This window comes from Phocoena sinus, chromosome 1, assembly GCF_008692025.1.
Source record: "Phocoena sinus isolate mPhoSin1 chromosome 1, mPhoSin1.pri, whole genome shotgun sequence".
In the NCBI taxonomy this organism is placed as follows: Eukaryota; Metazoa; Chordata; class Mammalia; order Artiodactyla; family Phocoenidae; genus Phocoena; species Phocoena sinus.
The window spans coordinates 116,291,727-116,309,702 of NC_045763.1; the positions used below are offsets into that span (position 1 = coordinate 116,291,727).

Sequence of the window (17,976 nt, forward strand, 5' to 3'; positions counted from 1 at the left end):
TTCTGAGAGTAATAACATTCACTCTAATGGGGAAGTATGAAAAATGGACAGATTGAGAAGAAAATGTGTGCTGTGCTGGTCTTCTCTGTGTGATTCCATTTTATAGACTAAAATATTGGGGTTTCCCAGAATATCAAATATCTCCATTTTCAAATGTAAGAATTTAAACACATTTCAAGCTCAAGAAACACTGTTTGTAATTTATTTTGGATCTTATGTATCTACTGCACCCAAGCACTTATTTACAGTGTAATTAGCTGTCTATATTTAGATGACAGTACAATTCTCAGAAATATAGAAACCCAATTTGAGTCAGGAACATTTTACTTCATATTGTTCTATCAAAAAGAACTTTGAAAAATGTTTTTTTGAAAGGAAATACTTTATTCTATAATCAGAAAAAAACACAAAATAATAAGGATAGGTAGAACTCAACAAACGAAAAATAGAGACCTTGTTTAATACCCCTCAGCAGTGACTAGTTGCATATAAAACAAACCCATGGCCTCCTCTCCTCCAATTTTATTAATGCCTTTATCTCCCAAGCCTGAGAATTTTTTCAGGTCCTGCAATAAATGTAAAACACACACACACACCCCACACACACACACACACACACACACACACACACGACTATCTTTCCACCCTCTGTACTCGCCTGTCTCCTACATCCCCCAATACTTCCCACAACATCAAGATTCTCTGACCCAGGAATAGCTGCTTATCACTTGCCAAAGTAGGAACTGATGAAGCCAACATAATCATAGCCAGCAGGCTGGCTTCGGCCCCGTGGGTCCATGTATTGCTGCATATGTGAGGCACAGAATGACACTTGTTCTGGGGTTAGGGCCTGAAACATAAAAAAAAAAAAAAAAAGAAATACAGTCATCAGGATTAAAAATAGCTGGCTCTTTGGGGCTTCTAATATGCCCTAAACTCAGGAAATGGAGAGACTTTGGAAGAAGCAGCCAGTCCTGGTCCTATCACGTGCTTTTCTTATAGAAAGAAATCTATAATTTCTAATGAATAAGACCAACTCATCTCTTCAACTTAGTTCTTATCCAAAGAGTCCCATCTCACTCTGACTGCACTATTTACACCATTCTCTAAATTTGGCTTATTAAATAAACAGGATAAATAAATAGCCTTAAAAACCAAGTAGCATGTTTGGGATTGACACTGATAGTCATTAGAGGTTGACTGTAGGTTTTTGAGTTGTGTCAAGACAACATGAGTGATCAAAGCAAATGATATCCAGTGCATAACACTATCTGAGAAAAAGTGGGGGAGGTGAATGTGGTTGCCTATGGTAAGTAGGCAGCCAAGCCTGAGATGAGCAAAATGTTGATTATGATGAGAGTGTAATGAGAGTGGATGCAAACTGGAATCTGACCTGCTTCATGTCCTCTTTGGTAATATAGGCCTTGCCCTCTGCCAGGGCTTGGAAAGCATCCTCTAGTTCATCGCTGGACTTGATGTTCTCTGACTCCTTGACGATCAGGAAGTCGGTATAGTCGGTTTGTGAGATATAGCCCTTTCTGTTGGGAGAAATAGATCAGGAATTGTTCCCTCTCAAGACAAAGAGGAAGGCAGATCCCCTTCTCATCCTACTCAGTGTCTCAGAGACAGAGAGAAGCTGGATTCTCCAAGTGTCTGTCCCATCTCAGCTCTGTGAGACTATGGGGCTATGATCTCTATTTGACCCACATCCTCTTGCCCTTACAGCCAAATAAACAGTTTCCTAAGTTCTAGCCTCTGTTTCCATATGGGTCAGTCAGCCTGACTCTCTAAGTAGAATTTGGGGATTTTCCACTAGCACCAGTCTCTAAGTATCTCAAGCTCTTCAAGTTGAGTTGAAGTCCTCTATTTCTGATTTTTTTGGTCCTTGGTATAAGAAAGAATTGGTCTCTAATAGTAACGTAATCCCTCTATGACTCTGTCCCACCCTCACAATCACACAACAGCCCCATCCGCAGGAGCTGGCCTTTGAATAATCCATGTCTCGTTAAGATCTTACACAAGGGAAGGAATTATTCTCTCAAGTTCCTTTCTCAGAACAAGCTGAAATTCCTAGATCAAACATAAACCAGGAATTGAACAAATTGCAGAGCTGGTGCCTCAGTTGGAGTTAGTGCCATGAACTTCTGAGATAATCCTAAAAGGCCACCAAAAGCTGCTCAATTCATTTATGGTAGTCTGTATATTCCCACTCTCAAGATGAATTAATTTCATATTTTATGGATCATTTTACTTTCTGTGCTTGACCCCCCCCCCCCCCCCACCAAGCCTCATTCCCTGCTACGGTCTGGCCCTTGGTTTTCCTCCTACCTCCCTGGATCAACAGCATCCAGGAATTTCTCAAACTTGGGCTCAGGTTCACCTTCCTCCACCATGGGCAAGTAGTAATTGAGCCCTCTCAGGCAGGACCGGAAATCTTTGTGACTTAAGCGACCTGTCAAATTCTCATCAAAGTGCCTAAAGAATAAAAACATTTTATCAAGTTCAATAAGAATCATATTTAAAAAGGAAAGAATAGTTATTTTTGTACTAGTTGGGGCTTTAGTAGCATTCCATAAGTTTATCAGTTGAGTGGAGAGCTTGCCTGTGTTTCCACACTTTTTTTTTTAAACATAATCGATGGAGGTAAATGAATAAAATGTTGAACATAAAATAAATGTATTTCCTAAAATCAAGGAATCCCATAGACATACTAAAAGCCAAGACTTGAAGCTAAATAACATATCTATATCTTCATTTAAGATCCTACTAAATCACACTGAGGGAAAAAATAATAGTTACTTGGAAATTCATTCTGATTGTCTGGAAAACAAAGAACCAATCAACTATGAAGTTATACTCACCTGAAGGCTGTTTCAAACTCCTGTAGTGTCTCCTCACTCAGACCAGTGATGTCTCTGAAAGGAAAAACAAAAATTAACCTATGAAATAAACAGAGAAATATAAAAAGACATGCCATAAGAATAAGAGAGGAATTTTAGCGACTATTATGCTAGTCAAGTGATCTAGTTCAGGGGTTGGCAAACTATGGTCCGTGGGCCAAATCCAGTCAGTCACTCACTTTTGTATAGTCAATGAACTGAGAATGGTTTTTACATGATTAAAAATAATCAAAAGAAGAAGTCTGTTTCCTTAAACATTAAAAATTGTGAGAAATTCAAATTTCAATGTCCATAAATAAAATTTTACTGGAACATATCCATGCTCATTCATTTATGAATTAACAATAGATGTTTTCTCTTCACAGCAGCAGGGATGAGTAGTTAAACCAGAGGCAATATGTCTCACAAATTGTATGATACTTATTATCAAGATCTTTACAGAAAAAGTTTGCCAGTCTCTGATCCAGATAACTAATGCTGCCAAAAAAGCTATGGAGAACTAAGGCTGCTCTGATATAATTAATTTATTTAGAAAAAAAATTTTCTCTTCTGCTCTATACTTTGAATATTTATTTCATTCTAGACATTTCGGTGGGAATTTTACAAAAGGGAATGCTTTCTGAAGAGGTCATAGATGGTGAATAGACTCAGAGAAATGGATGGTGAGTAGACACAGGGGTTTGGGAGCACTGTGTCCCAGTTTATAATAGCCTCCTATAAAAAGAGAAATAGTCATTCTGTGGGTCAGAAAAGAGAGAGAATATCGGTTCTGGGGATAGTGAGTGTACTATCGCTGAAGCAACTCCTGTATACAGTACCCCAAACTTTAGTTCTTGGAGCTAAGTTTCTAATACCTAACACCACCCACACCCTTGCCCAGCCCTGGCCATGGGTTCTCAATACCTGGCTTGGATCTGTTGTTCCAGACTGTGTTGCCTTCTCATCCCAAGCTGGTAGAGCTGGTCCCACTGCTGAGCCAGCCCAATGGTGCTGTATTTAATGTCCAGGACCAGAGCCTCTTCTAAGTTTTCCCCCAGGTCCTCAATCTTGGTCAGCTTACGCTTCATTGCCTGGATCTCCTTCTGCTTCCTCTGGAAAAAGACAAAGAAGAGAGGCAGTCACCCAAGGTACCAGATCCAAACCTAGGGATGATACAGAAGGTAAGAAGCTGATAAGTTTAGACTTCCCTTCATTGCTCCTTTTCAATTATCTTCAGGAAATTTCCTGTCCTCTGTAAAAAATGAACTACTCAGGAAAACCACCTCAATTATATTTGTATTCCTCATTTATAAAGTGGTGGAAAGGTTAAATGATATGACTTCTATCATTCTGGTAATCTGTAATATATAAATCTAAGTGTCAACAGTTATATACTGCAGATAAAGAAGGGTAGGATTTCCAGGATCCATGCTCCCAGTGATTTGCATCATGAATTATTTGCACTATTGATTGTGGTTGAGCTCTGAGGTCCACTTAAACTTCCCAGTGTTCACACTTCAGTCTCCTTCATTGGCTTGGACAGACTTCCACAAGACTTTTCTGTCATTCAGGCATATTATATGCCAAACATCTACATTTAGGTCATGTTTTCTGAACAGGGGAATGTCTTTTCCTAAAGAGGGGAGGAGTGAATTGGTTGTGATGAGGGGGGTAGTTGTGAAAACATATTAGATATTACAATGGTTTGTGGCCCTCCAAAAATTAATCCTGTCTGACAACATCTTTTTAGCATTAAGTTCTCTGATTAGGGATAAATTAGATTTAATTAGTTAAATTTTTATTCTGGTGGTGGGGGGAAAGAAAATAAGGTTAAGGTTAAAAACACTGTTCTAGCCAACTGTTTGGTTTTTTTTTGGCCATTTTATTTTATTTTTTGAAACATCTTTATTAGAGTATAATTGCTTTACAATGGTGTGTCAGTTTCTGCATTATAACAAAGTGAATCAGTTATACATTTACATATGTTCCCATATCTTTTCCCTCTTGCATCTCCTTCCCTCCCACCCTCCCTATCCCACCCCTCTAGGTGGTCACAAAGCACCGAGCTGATCTCCCTGTGCTATGCAGCTGCTTCCCACTAGCTACCTATTTTACATTTGGTAGTGTATATATGTCCATGCCACTCTCTCACTTTGTACCAGCTTACCCTTCACTCTCCCCATATCCTCAAGTCCATTCTCTAGTAGGTCTGAATCTTTATTCCCGTCTTGCCCCTAGGTTCTTCTGACCATTTTCTTTCTTTCTTTTTTTTTTTTTTAGATTCCATATATATGTGTTAGCATATGGTATTTGTTTTTCTCTTTCTGACTTACTTCACTCTGTATGACAGACTCTAGGTCCATCCACCTCACTACATAAACTCAGTTTTGTTCCTCTTTATGGCTGAGTAATATTCCATTGTATATATGTGCCACATCTTCTATATCCATTTATCTGTTGATGGACACTTAGGTTGCTTCCATGTCCTGGCTATTGTAAATAAAGCTGCAATGAACATTTTGGTACATGACTCTGAATTATGGTTTTCTCAGGGTATATGCCCAGTAGTGGGATTGCTGGGTCTATGACAGTTCTATTTTTAGTTTTTTAAAGAACCTCCATACTGTTCTCCATAGTGGCTGTATCAATTTACATTCCCACCAACAGTGCAAGAGGGTCCCCTTTTCTCCACACCCTCTCCAGCATTTCTTGTTTGTAGATTTTTTGATGATGGCCATTCTGACTGGTGTGAGATGATATCTCATTGTAGTTTTGATTTGCATTTCTCTAATGATTAATGATGTTGAGCATTCTTTCATGTGTTTGTTGTCAATCTGTATATCTTCTTTGGAGAAATGTCTATTTAGGTCTTCTGCCCATTTTTGGATTGGGTTGTTTGTTTTTTTGATATTGAGTTGCATGAGTTGCTTGTATGTTTTGGAGATTAATCCTTTGTCAGTTGCTTCATTTGCAAATATTTCCCTCCATTCTGAAAGTTGTCTTTTCGTCTTGTTTATGGTTTCCTTTGTTGTGCAAAAGCTTTTAAGTTTCTTTAGGTCCCATTTGTTTATTTTTGTTTTTATTTCCATTTCTCTAGGAGGTGTAGCCCACTGCTTCACTCAATTATTAAGAGATAATCTAGATTCAATTTTATTTTCTTACCACATCAAATAATAACAGAAATTTGTCAATGTTGCAAGTTGTAGGCCAGGAGCTTTTGCATTTGTTCCCTTACTTAATCATTAGAGTAAGTCTATAATGTAGCTATTATTGACTCCATTGTATAGATACAGAAATTGAAGTTGAGATTTAAGCAAACTGACATCCATGTCCATGAAGTGGTGGCCAAAGATTAGAATGCAAATTTTTGGCAGGGTTGACACCAGAGACTTAGGCTTTTGACTTTTGGGCCAGGGGACTTACCTAAAAGAATCACCAGTTTCCTTTGAGTAGTTTTTCTTGCACTCTTTGTAATTCCAGCAATGTTTAGAGCTAATGAATGAACATTACTTACTTTATTTGCTTCCAGCTGGGATTCTAGAGTTCCTGTTTCTTTTAGCAAAGATCTAGTTAAGAACCAGAGGAATACATTACTTATAATATCAGAGGTCAGTATTTTACACAAACAGACCAACTCAAAACCCCTACACTTCTATAGTTCTTCCAAGTTATATAGCTTTTCTGAAATGAATTTTCACAATGCCAAATTTTCACAAGACCAAACCCTCTCTGTTTATTGGCAACAAATGAAAAGGAAAGTAAGGCTCTCCCAGTTCTTCTCTGCCTACGAGAAAGCTTCCATACTTCCCTCCTAGTTATTATTCTCAAATATACCCTTAACCTAATGTAGGCAAGACTTCACCTAGTGGGGTGTAGGGCCAGAATGATATACACTTTGCTTCTCTTTCTTACGCCACATTTTACTTAGGGACCATCAGATTGCAATGGGATGAAGATGCTTTAGTACTAAGGCCTCCTTAACTAATTCTTTCAGAATGATACAACAAAACAAACATGATAACATAAAATACTGACCCATCCAGAAAATAATCCCTGGATATGGAGGTCCAGATCAGGAATCAGAAGAGAGAAAAGTGAAATCACACGTTAACATGGTTTACTTAAATGATCTTCTTTCTTCAGATTTATGATACATTCTAAATTCTTTGTACCTAGAAAGCATGAACCTGTTCCAGCCACTATCCCCAAAGTGTCCCCACACTGAGAAGCTCAGAGCCTTCTGTGCATCTCTTTACTTTAGGACGAAAGGCTCAGGTGTCAGGTGATATGCTCAGTGTTGGGCACCTGCTGCCAGGGGAGGAGGGACCAAAACCAGAGGCAGAGGAGGGTGAGCTGTATATCTGCCTTCCGTCAGATGTTTTATTTAGCCATGATACAGAATTTCTTTTTGTTCATTTTCTGATTTATCCTTGTCAATGGGTTTGTAGGAACAGTAGCATGGATTGCCTAAAACAACACTTTAACTCCACAATGCTGACCCACCTGCTGAATATAGTCTACCACCTTTGACCATTTACTCATTTATTATACCCTCTAAGTCTCCTCTTTTCCAGGCCATTTGCCCCAGAAGATGTGACAAATGTTATTTTCATGTATAGAACATTTTGCATTTAATAAAAGCAATTAGCATATATTATCTCACTTGATTCTCTTCACTGTTTTAGTAGTCAAGCAACATAATAATTTCCTATGAAGTATTCACAGTGTACTCTGCTCTGGTTGTGCCAATAAATACATATGTGACCTTGATCAAGTCAATTCATCTACTGAACTTCTTTCCACATTTGGAAGCAGTGGTAATAGGATCAGCTCTGTACACTTTTCAAGGTTGCTCTGAAAGTTGAGATAATGGATCATAGAAATACTTTGTAAAGTACAAAGGGGAAGGCAAACATAAGGGACTGTTACTATTTTTGGACTGTAATTATAGGCAAGAGGGAAATAAAGTATCAAGGAGAGAATACAGAATGGGCAATGAGATGAAATTCTCATTTCTCAATTTTGCAATGATTGATTTAGAGTACAGTCGATTCCAAATACAAAGCACAGACAGGATATGGTGATTTTAGGACAGCATAAATACTGTAAGAGTTCCCCTTCCTTCCCTCAGTTATGTATTTCATCCCTATAGTAAATGGAAAGTATAGTATAGGGATCATGAGTTTGGGGGTATCACAGCACACCTGGTCTGCACGATCCAATCAAGGAAGGCACTGGCATTCTGTTCAAATTCTTGGCACATCTCAAAGTTCTTGACCTGTCTTGACTCTTCCTTTTCCAGCTCCTGCTCCCTTTCCTAAAACCCCAAATCACAGATAGTAATGTGCACATTGCAGGCCTTTCTTTGAATAAAATAACTGTTTCTGAGTCTCACCTGCACATCTTCCCTCTTCCAAATCTCACCTATCTTCCAATACTATTGCCTGTGTGCTCACTTTTCTTCCAGCCCATCTCTTCTCATCTCAGAAATGTGAAAGAAGCTTATGCAACTTCCCATAAGTACTTACAGGTGTTACCAAGCCCAGTAACAAATAAACTAGTAACAAAGGCAAATCTTTCTTCAACTCAATTTTTTTCCAGTTGAAATTTCATTTAAATGAACATAAATGTAGCTTTAAAGGAAAAGATAATGAGTTGCCAAATGAAATTGGTGATTTTATAGTGAAATTTTTCTTTGTAAACTTTTAAAATACTTTCCATAGCTTCAGTAATGAGCATTACTATATACAGACAAAAATTAAACACAAACACATTAAAAAGGCACTTTTGGAGATGTGTATAAAATAGAGAATGCCTTGGAGTATATACACTGTAAAGATATATACAAGCCTCATGAACTTCTCATAACCTATTTTTAGAGCCATCTCCTGGAGCTTGTGCTTGCTTCCTTGAATCACCACTCAACACCCAGATGCTTGAGACTCTAACCTATAGGGCATAGGGCTATGCCTGTTGTGAACATATTTCCAAATTTTTTCTTAGATTGTCTCAGTACATGACTGCTGTCCCAATATAATTATTAATAGTGTTCCTTTCTTTCTCAAAAGTCCCCAAACTTGGATAATATATCAAGTGATCATGCTTACTATAGCCAAAGGAACTCTCTGCTTTGCCCCAAGCTACCTTGACGATGTCAGATAGGTGATTCCAGATCCTTTCTAGCACCTCCACTGTTAACCACGTATAGGGACTAGAGGACACATTTAAGGCCTTAATCTGCTGGTCTAGCTCTAGCAAATAGTTGAAGTCTCCTTGGGCCCTTGCCAAGGAGGCCAAGAAGTCCTCATGGTCCTTCTTCAGCCGCTGAATTGCATCCAGTGAGACACAGTGCACAGGCTCTGACAGGTCCTCCTCAGCATTCTCACACCAGTTGTTGAAAGCTGAAGCCTTGTGTGCAAATTCCATGAATAGATCCTCGGCCTAGAGAGGAAAAAAAAAAGACACCTCCATCTTTTCTGATAAAGCTCGTCAGCAGAAAAGAAGACTGAGGATAAAAAAAATGACTATTGGGGCTTCCCTGGTGGCGCAGTGGTTGAGAGTCCGCCTGCCGATGCAGGGGACACGGGTTCGTGCCCCGGTCCGGGCAGATCCCACATGCCGTGGAGCGGCTGGGCCCGTGAGCCATGGTCGCTGAGCCTACGCGTCCGGAGCCTGTGCTCCGTAACGGGAGAGGCCACAACAGTGAGAGGCCCGCGTACCGCAAAAAAAAAAAAAAAAAAAAAAAAAAAAAAAGACTATTTTCAGGGCCAACACTCTAAGAGGGCAGAACTAAAACCAATGAAGACCATGTGATCAGATGGATGGACATGTAAATTCAAGGTACAAGCCCTGATCCTAGCATTTTCTCTTTTTCTTCCAACAATTACAAATAAAGTTGGATGACTTCTAGGATTATATTAGCTATAAGATTCCAAAAGTGGCAAGGGTAGATTGCAATGATAAGATTTCATGATTTCTTGTTCTGATGTCTGTGTTCCAAGTCTACTTGGCACATAGTAAACATGCACAAATAAGTGTTAAATGAATGAATGGATAATTGATTGAATAAAAAATATCAATTTGTGGCATAGGCATTTCTTCTTTCTCTCCTCTGATCTTCTGCAGACCACACTTCTTTGATGTCTGTTTGCTTATACTGAGTACTCATCCTACCTTCCTTCTGAACCTTGTTCAAGGCTCATCTCATGCCTGAATCCCCTGCTTAAACCCATTTCCTACCCTCTAACCTGTATCCTTATCCATGCAATACTCTTTGGAGTTATTTATATGCTCTGAATGACTTTGAATTTCTAAATGAGAGAAATAGCATGGATTTTCCCAAACAGTAGGTAATAGAAAAGTTTTAGATTTAAAATACATCACATAGGGACTTCCCTGTTGGCTTGGTGGTTAAGAATCTCCCTGTCAATGCAGGGGACACAGGTTTGAGCCCCGGTCCGGGAAGATCCCACATGTTGCAGAGCAACTAAGCCTGTGCACCACAAATACTGAGCCTGCACTCTAGAGCCTGCGAGCCATAACTACTGAAGCCCATGAACCTAGAGCCCATGCTCCACAACAAGAGAAGCCACCGCAATGAAAAGCCCGTGCACCGCAACAAAGAGTAGCCCCCACTCACCGCAGCTAGAGAAAGCCCGTGCGCAGCAAGGAAGACCCAATGCAGCCAAAAATAAATAAATAAATAAATTTGTAACAAAAATTGAAATAAAATACATCATATATTTTGGGTCAGCAGATTGTACTTTCAAAGAGAGTTATGTTATACAGATATGAAAATCAGTTTTCATCTCCAAACATAGGGGTTAAAGAGAAGAAAATTGACCCAAATGGAAGGAGACTGCAAAGGTATTACACCATTACACCTTCTCTGTATTCATTTCAGCAATCTATACACTAAAATAGACCAAACACAGAGAAAACTAATATTGTCTCTACCCAAGAAGGACATGAAAACCTATAAATAATGTCATATTATTTTCATAATATTATGTATCAACTGAATATTTTACAAAGATTTTAAAATCATAAAATAAAATAAAACTCTTTGCAGTTTGAAAATTGAGTAAAATAGAATTAGAACGTGAAGTATCTTCTTATGTAGAATGTGTGTATGTGCATATATGTCTGTGTGTGTGTATATATATATATATATAGATATGGATATGCAGTTTTCCATTAATTGCTTTAACTTTTCACTTAAGATTAATTTCTGTAGGTTCCATGTCCTTCAATAGAGTAGAAATTAATTAAGGGTCTGATTTTGTACTTGTGTGTTTTCTGATTCCTGTAACTCCCTACCTTAACTTGTTGCCAGGTGCAATACTTCCCTTAACTTGTTGCCAGATACAATACTTCTTATGGTCTAGAAATACTCAGCAATTTCACTGACCATCTTGACTTCCTTTTACTATTAATATTTTTATCATCAACATCTAATACCTTAGCAGCCACCACTAGAAAGAACATTTTAAAACTTATATCCATATAGAACATGGTGGTTTATATTGCATTTTCAGATCTATTATCTCTTTTAATACTAATAACATAGAAACAGATATGATGGTGATATTATCTTATTTTATAAATAGAGAAATCAAGGTTCAGAAATGTTAAGTTACACATGCAAGGTCCCCTAGCTAGGAAAGATGAGAACACAAGTTATACTTGTCTAATATTCCTTTTATTTGAGTTAGCAAAAAAGACAAGGACAACCTTGACTCCTACATGCCAGTATTAGTTCTTCCATACAATAAGATCTTCTATCCCTTGTCTCACCTACCTGTTTCCATTATATGTACCTGGCTTCCATCATAAGTCAGCTGGATAACTGATAAATCAGTCAAAAAAATACTCCCTATCAATCTAAAAAATGAATTACTTCTTGCTCATAAGAATGTCTTCCTGATTCTTTGCAATGTACTCACTTAAATGTCTATAGTATTCAAACACGGTTTCCAGTATCTATTTCTGGATTTCATGGCTAAGGTACAGATAATCGAGGCCTGATGGTGATTCATCATTTTTTTTTTTTTTTTTTACCTTCTGTAGGGGCAGCTGTTTTTCCAGCAATTCCTGTCTGTGGGCTTCAGAAGCTTCCAGCAGCTGTTCCCAGAGCCTCAGCAGGGCAGCATGGCGCTCTTTAATGGCTTCAGTCTGGCTGTGCTCAGCAGCCACCAGTTGGTTCTTCAGGTCAGTTATCTCAGACAGTCTCTCTTGCTGGAAACTCTGCAGACTGGCATGCAGTGTGTCCTGAGAAAGACCCATAGAGAAGCTGTGAACAGAAAAATAATGCAGATTCCAAGGCGTCATTCATACCTGGGTTCCACCAGATTGGACCTATACAAGAGTTTAGAGTGATGCCCATGGAAAATGAAATAGGACTTAGAGACTTTTGTAAACATTTGGGATTGGAATTATAGTTAAATTCCAGTGTTTTAAAATTGGATTTTAGATTAGGTACAAAATTAATATTAAGAGAGTATTGAAGCATGATGTGATATTCCAAATTTTTCCAAATCAAAACTAAATTCTTCTTAAGGCTCATATTCTAAGACTCTTTTATATCACTTATTAGATTTTGCATTCTTATTAGCACTAGAAATTGTGGGAGTATGCAAACTAACAAAAGACCTTATATAGGTGCCAGTTATACAAATGATTGTGTGTGTGCATGTGTGTATGCAAATGATATCAGAATCACAAAATTCAGGATGTTCCACTTCCAGCTTTAACAGGGTGGTATTTGACCAATTCTCCCTTTGAGAACAACTTTTAATGCTGGATAGAAGTACAAAAAATCAGCTGTTTGAAAGGGATCAGAATGTAACTCAGGTAGCTATAACTTGAGGGATCAAAATTCCAGGGAGAAGGAAATAGTAGCAAACTAAGAGTAATACTCTCTGTCACTTTCCCCTTTGAAGTATAAGCTGTACAGGGTGAGGTAGTAGAGGAAGCAGATGCTCAGATCTTTTGATCATCTCATGGAACTAAAGGGACAAAAATTGGAGTTCTGGGAAACTGGGGCATCCACGGTTTGAGGAAATCATGAAAAGGGAGCTGCAGAAAAGGAGGCTCAATAATCTCCCTGTATGTCCCCATCAGGGTATTTATAGATTCCTAAACACAAGTCCTAGAAGTCAAGCAGAAAACAGTAGCTAAGAATGTAAAATCTAAAGAATCTAAAGTCTAAAGAATCTAAAATCTAAGAATTTTCTGCAGTCACACAGTGCTGTGATCAGGACACATCAAGTAGGAGCAGACTTAGTGAAAGAGGTTTAGTTGAAACCTCTAAAGTCCCTAGGTTTAAGAGCAAACTGAAAAAAGCTAGTCCTCAGGAAAACTGAAATCACATCTTGAATCATTACTGAAAAAAGTGGGGTTGGATAGGGGATAGGGTAGGGGAGGTGTTAAATTATAGCTTTAAATAAAACTCATGAATTAATTACTTTAAATGTAAATGGATTCACTACTCCATTAAAATCATCAATAGATAATAAATCAATTCTCATCTATATTATATTTATAAAAGATACATCTAAGACTTACAGACACTCTGCACTTCTATGTTCATTGCAACATTATTCACAGTAACCAAGATACAGAAGCAAACTAAGTGCCTGTCAACAGAACAATAGATAAAGAAGATATGTGATATACACATATGGAATATTACTCAGTCAGGAGGAAGAAGGAAATCTTGCTGTTTGCAACAACTTGGATGAAACTTAAGGGCATTATGCTAAGTGAAATGTGTCAGAGAGAAAGACAAATACTGCATAATTTTACTTACATGTGGAAACTAAAAAAGCCAAACTTAGAGAAACAGCCAAACTTAGAGTACATTGGTGGTTGCCAGGGGCTGGGAGGTGAAGGAAATGGGGAGAAATTGGTCAAAGGGAACAAACTTCCATTTATAAGATTAACAAGTGCTGGAGAGCTAATGCACAGCATGGTGATTATAACTAATATTTCTGTATTATGTACTTTAAAGTTGTCAAGAGAGTAGATCTTAAATGTTCTCACCTTAAGAAAGAAATGGTAATTATGTCACAGGATGGAGGTGTTAGCTAATGCTACAGTGGTAACCATTTTGCAATTTATAAATGTACCAAGTCAACAACAAAAACAAAAAATATAAAGGCATAGAAATATTTTTTAAAGGGTTGGAAATAGATATACATTGCAAAGAGTAAACAAAAGAAAATTGGTATCGTATAATAATATATGAAAAAAAATTTAAGAAGTGTTAAAAACAAACGTGTTATTGGAGAGAAAGAGAAACTTTTCATAATTAAAAGAATCAATTCATCAAGATTATTTCATAATTCTAAATGTCAACACAACTTTTAACCTAACTTTAAAATATATAAAAATAAAATGTATAAAATAAAATATTTAAATAACATAAGTAACAAAATCTGATAGGTAATATAAATTATTGCAAAATGCACATTCTTTTCAATTGTACAAAGACTATTCACCAAAAGAGTGAATAAAAAATTTTTTTAAATTTTAAAAAATCAAGTAATATCAAAGGAAGTTAAAAAATAATAAAGATATAAAAAGATATTAATGGAATATAGTACAAAGATACAACAGAGAAAAAAATTGGTTCTCTAATAAAAATGAACACCTACTGGCAAGACTGATGAGGGAGAGAAAACTAGCAAATTATCTCTATCACGAAGGAAAGGGGAACAATATTACAGGTCCTACAGACAATAAAACCACAAATTTAGGAATGAAATAATCCTGTGTGAAGCTTCTGTGTGATATGGGTCTTGGACTTCACGGGCATCTATCAACAAGGCAACCCTGCTCTCACCTGCTTTGCCAGGAGAGTGAGGAAGGCAGCGAGGTCTGCACCATTGCCATTGGTCTTCAGGCTTGTTTCTTTCTCAGCTGAAGAGCAAAGATAATTAATAAGAAGGGAAATAGAGTTGGTCTTGTATCAGCCGTGGTAAGGAGAAAAGGAATATTTACTATAGGCCACAAGACAGCCTCCTAACTCTCAAAGCAGATGATTCATTAGAATATGGGGGGTGTAGGGTCCAGTGAATTGTTTTTCTAGACTTATGCAGGATAAAGCTGACTGAAACAGAGCTGGAGCCAAGAGGACTTTTGAATGTTTCATAAGGAAAACTGCAGACTAGAGATAAATTATAAGTAAGTCAAACACACAGTTTATTGCCTAGAATGTTTTGCCATGGCCCTATCTTGCTGAATATCACATGTGAAATTACCAGTTTCCAAAAAAAGATGTTCTCTGGAATTATAGTACTTAGTTATCCACTCAGCATGTGTCTCTGTGTGTTTGTGTGTGTGTGGGCATATGTGTGCTTGCACATGTGTGAATGTAATTGTAATTGTGTCCAGACAGGATAGGAGTGAGTAATGAAGGGAGCATCTTTATTCCCATGGTAAGCAACAGAGCCCCAGGATCCATTCTATAAATGGAATTATCAGTGTTTCTCAAACCTAAGACCCTGGCCCTCACACATCATACCTATCCAGGCCTCAACCACATCAGCCTTCCAGTTGAACTGCTGAAAGTCATAATCATCTTCTAGTTGTAACTTCCAAGCAGCCATTGCCTTGGCCAGAGAAGGGGTCTTTTCTTTTAGAGCCTCTATCTTGGTAGAAACCTTCTCTTTATGCTGACTTTCCTCCTGTAACACCAAGGCCGAAAGGAGGAGAGACAGATATACTGATGAGTGTCCAGGGCCAGAAATGTGAATTCTTTAGTATTATTAAAAAGCTTTCATCTCTCTCATTCCAAATATATAGCTACTCTCTTCTAGGTCTAGTGAAATTATTCTATTATTCACCTATAATAGAATAATATCTATGCCACCCAGATGATTATTTCTACCCCAGCATTTGGACAATCTTCTCATGTTTGTCCATATAAGTGTGATCTTCTTAGTTGGCATAAGCATCTCAAACGTAAGGAGTCACCTCTGTTTAGGATTCTTTTGTATTCTTTAGGATTCAGCATTTAGATCACTGAGCCTCTGTTAAAACAGGCAGTTAAACAAAACAATGGTTCTCAAATTACAAAGAGGCTTCAGTGGGGTCCTCATCTCTAGAGGCATGCAAAGAAATTTCTTCACATTCTTAAAATACTCTATGACCAAAGCAAGTCACGTATAATATATTTTTAAAGCCCGTATTCTGCAGAGGATAAGAGTAAGAGTGTCAACAAATGATTTTTTTAAAAATCTAAAAAGTGTACCTATAAGAACTTGAAGAAAAAACTTCCAGAAAACAGAAATTGAATAAAAAATTATTTACTGAAACAATAACAAAAACCAGCTTAGAAGAGATTATCAAAGTTCTATGTATGATTTTAGCACTGCTCATGATTCTACATTTGGGCCAGTCCCTTTTTGAAAATCCTTTTTTGACCCGGAACCCCTAGCACAGCTCACCTTGCTCAGGATGTCTTCTCCTTGAGCATACACATTTTGCACTCGGATCTCATGGACAGCGAAGTCATTCTCCAAAGCTTCGAGTTTCTTTAGCAAGCTCTGTGTAAATGAGTCAGTGAGAATCAAAACTTCCAAGACTAGACAATCTATCCCACTTACATTCTGATTCCTTTTGATGCCATTCACCAGGGATGATTCAAGTAAATTGGCAGACCAGATGAGTGTTCCCTTACTCCTGCATAGCTCCACTAAATTCCTCTCCCCAAACTCTTCACTTGCCAGAAAGGCAACCTTACCAGAAAAAGAGCCAAAGGAATACAAGTGACATTGTTTCTAACTTACCATGTGACCTTAGACTTTTCTGGATTTGGGAATGAGTGTTGATCAAGGTAGTACATAAGGATTTCCCCACATTGAAATTTACGTAATTCTAGGAAACATTCCATCTAGTGGAAAAATATTAAGTATCAAGAACATCGTATACTAAGAACTGACCTGAAAGTTTTATTCTTCCACCACAAGAAAGATTCTAATTTTACAGGTGAAAATGCTGACTACTTAAGAAAAGATTCCAAGAGAAGAAAATTGATCCATTCAGCCTGTTACTCACTTGAGTAGCAGCCAAAGTGTCTCCAGAATCCCCTTGGGTAACCATAGCTTCCTTTTCACTGATCCAAGCTTCCTCCTCCTCAGCATTCTCCATGAATTCCAAGTATTCTAGGGACTCTCCCAGCCGAATCCCTCTGTAAGAGGAAAGTAAACCCCAATAGATAAGAAAAAACTAATAAACAGTGGGAGTGAAGCAGAGTGGAACTATCTTGTAAGATTTTAATTGGCTATAGGACTATATGGTTATAAGGGAGAAAAATATCCCTTCATTCATTTATTTATTACTAAGCACTGCATGTAATGTTAAAACTGGAGAGATGTATAAAGTACAATGGGGATGTGGGGGATAACGTGGTATGAAGGATAACATGTGTAGGGCAACAATGATAAAAGACAGCAGCTGCAAGTGAGCACAAGAATAGAGGTATATTCAGAACACAGAGGCAGTGTCATTTCTGCCTGGGGTACATGGGGAAAGCTTCATGGAAGACTTGGCATTTGAGCAGGCACTTAGAAATTAGACAGAGATTGGTAGCTGGGGAGAAATGCTGAGCAAGCACTTAAATATCTTCTCTATACCAACCGAATACCTGTAATCCAAGAAGAGAATTGGGCCTCATAGCCCCAACTCACCGAGCCTTGGTCAACTCTTTGAGCTGGTCCCAGTGTTGAACAAACTGATTCAGCCTCTCCTGGATCTCCTCTCGCCCCACGGCAGCCTTGTCTCCCAGCCTCTCCGCCATATCCAGCACATTCTGAAGAAGAAACCCCCTCCATGTCACATTACCCCGCAACCTCTCCCCATTTATCCACAGTTTCCTGGCAAAAAGTGTCTAGCCCTTCACACCCTCTGGCTCTTTTACAAACTGGAGGTACTCAAGGTGGTCCTGACAATCCTGGGAGAATGAAGAAAGCTGCAGTAAGATCTAGCAAGCTAAACGTCGCCAAGTATTCAAACAAATACCTTGACGTTTGCATGAGGCTACTTTTCAGGATCTGCTTTATGCATTATTTGTGGTCACAGGGTGACCCTGTTG

General features: G+C 38.1%; 1 protein-coding gene across 4 annotated transcripts in view; it reads right to left on the reverse strand.

Annotated features, from left to right (window-relative positions):
* Positions 1-363: 363 nt before the first annotated feature.
* Positions 364-17,976, reverse strand: part of SPTA1 (spectrin alpha, erythrocytic 1) — a 67,601-nt gene continuing 49,988 nt past the window's right edge. For 3 of the 4 annotated variants that reach the window (XM_032652996.1, XM_032652979.1, XM_032652987.1), the window contains 15 exons: positions 17,573-17,694; positions 16,941-17,073; positions 16,331-16,429; positions 15,406-15,568; positions 14,725-14,801; positions 11,940-12,149; positions 9,024-9,320; positions 8,084-8,196; positions 6,915-6,959; positions 6,394-6,445; positions 3,804-3,991; positions 2,862-2,915; positions 2,329-2,475; positions 1,394-1,538; positions 364-850 (listed from right to left, as the gene is read on the reverse strand). In XM_032652996.1, coding sequence (XP_032508887.1) covers positions 725-850; positions 1,394-1,538; positions 2,329-2,475; positions 2,862-2,915; positions 3,804-3,991; positions 6,394-6,445; positions 6,915-6,959; positions 8,084-8,196; positions 9,024-9,320; positions 11,940-12,149; positions 14,725-14,801; positions 15,406-15,568; positions 16,331-16,429; positions 16,941-17,073; positions 17,573-17,694 — 1,971 coding nt within the window. In that variant the 3' untranslated portion in view covers positions 364-724. The remainder of the gene's footprint in view (positions 851-1,393; positions 1,539-2,328; positions 2,476-2,861; positions 2,916-3,803; positions 3,992-6,393; positions 6,446-6,914; positions 6,960-8,083; positions 8,197-9,023; positions 9,321-11,939; positions 12,150-14,724; positions 14,802-15,405; positions 15,569-16,330; positions 16,430-16,940; positions 17,074-17,572; positions 17,695-17,976) is intronic. The other variant, XM_032653005.1, reaches the window with a different exon arrangement.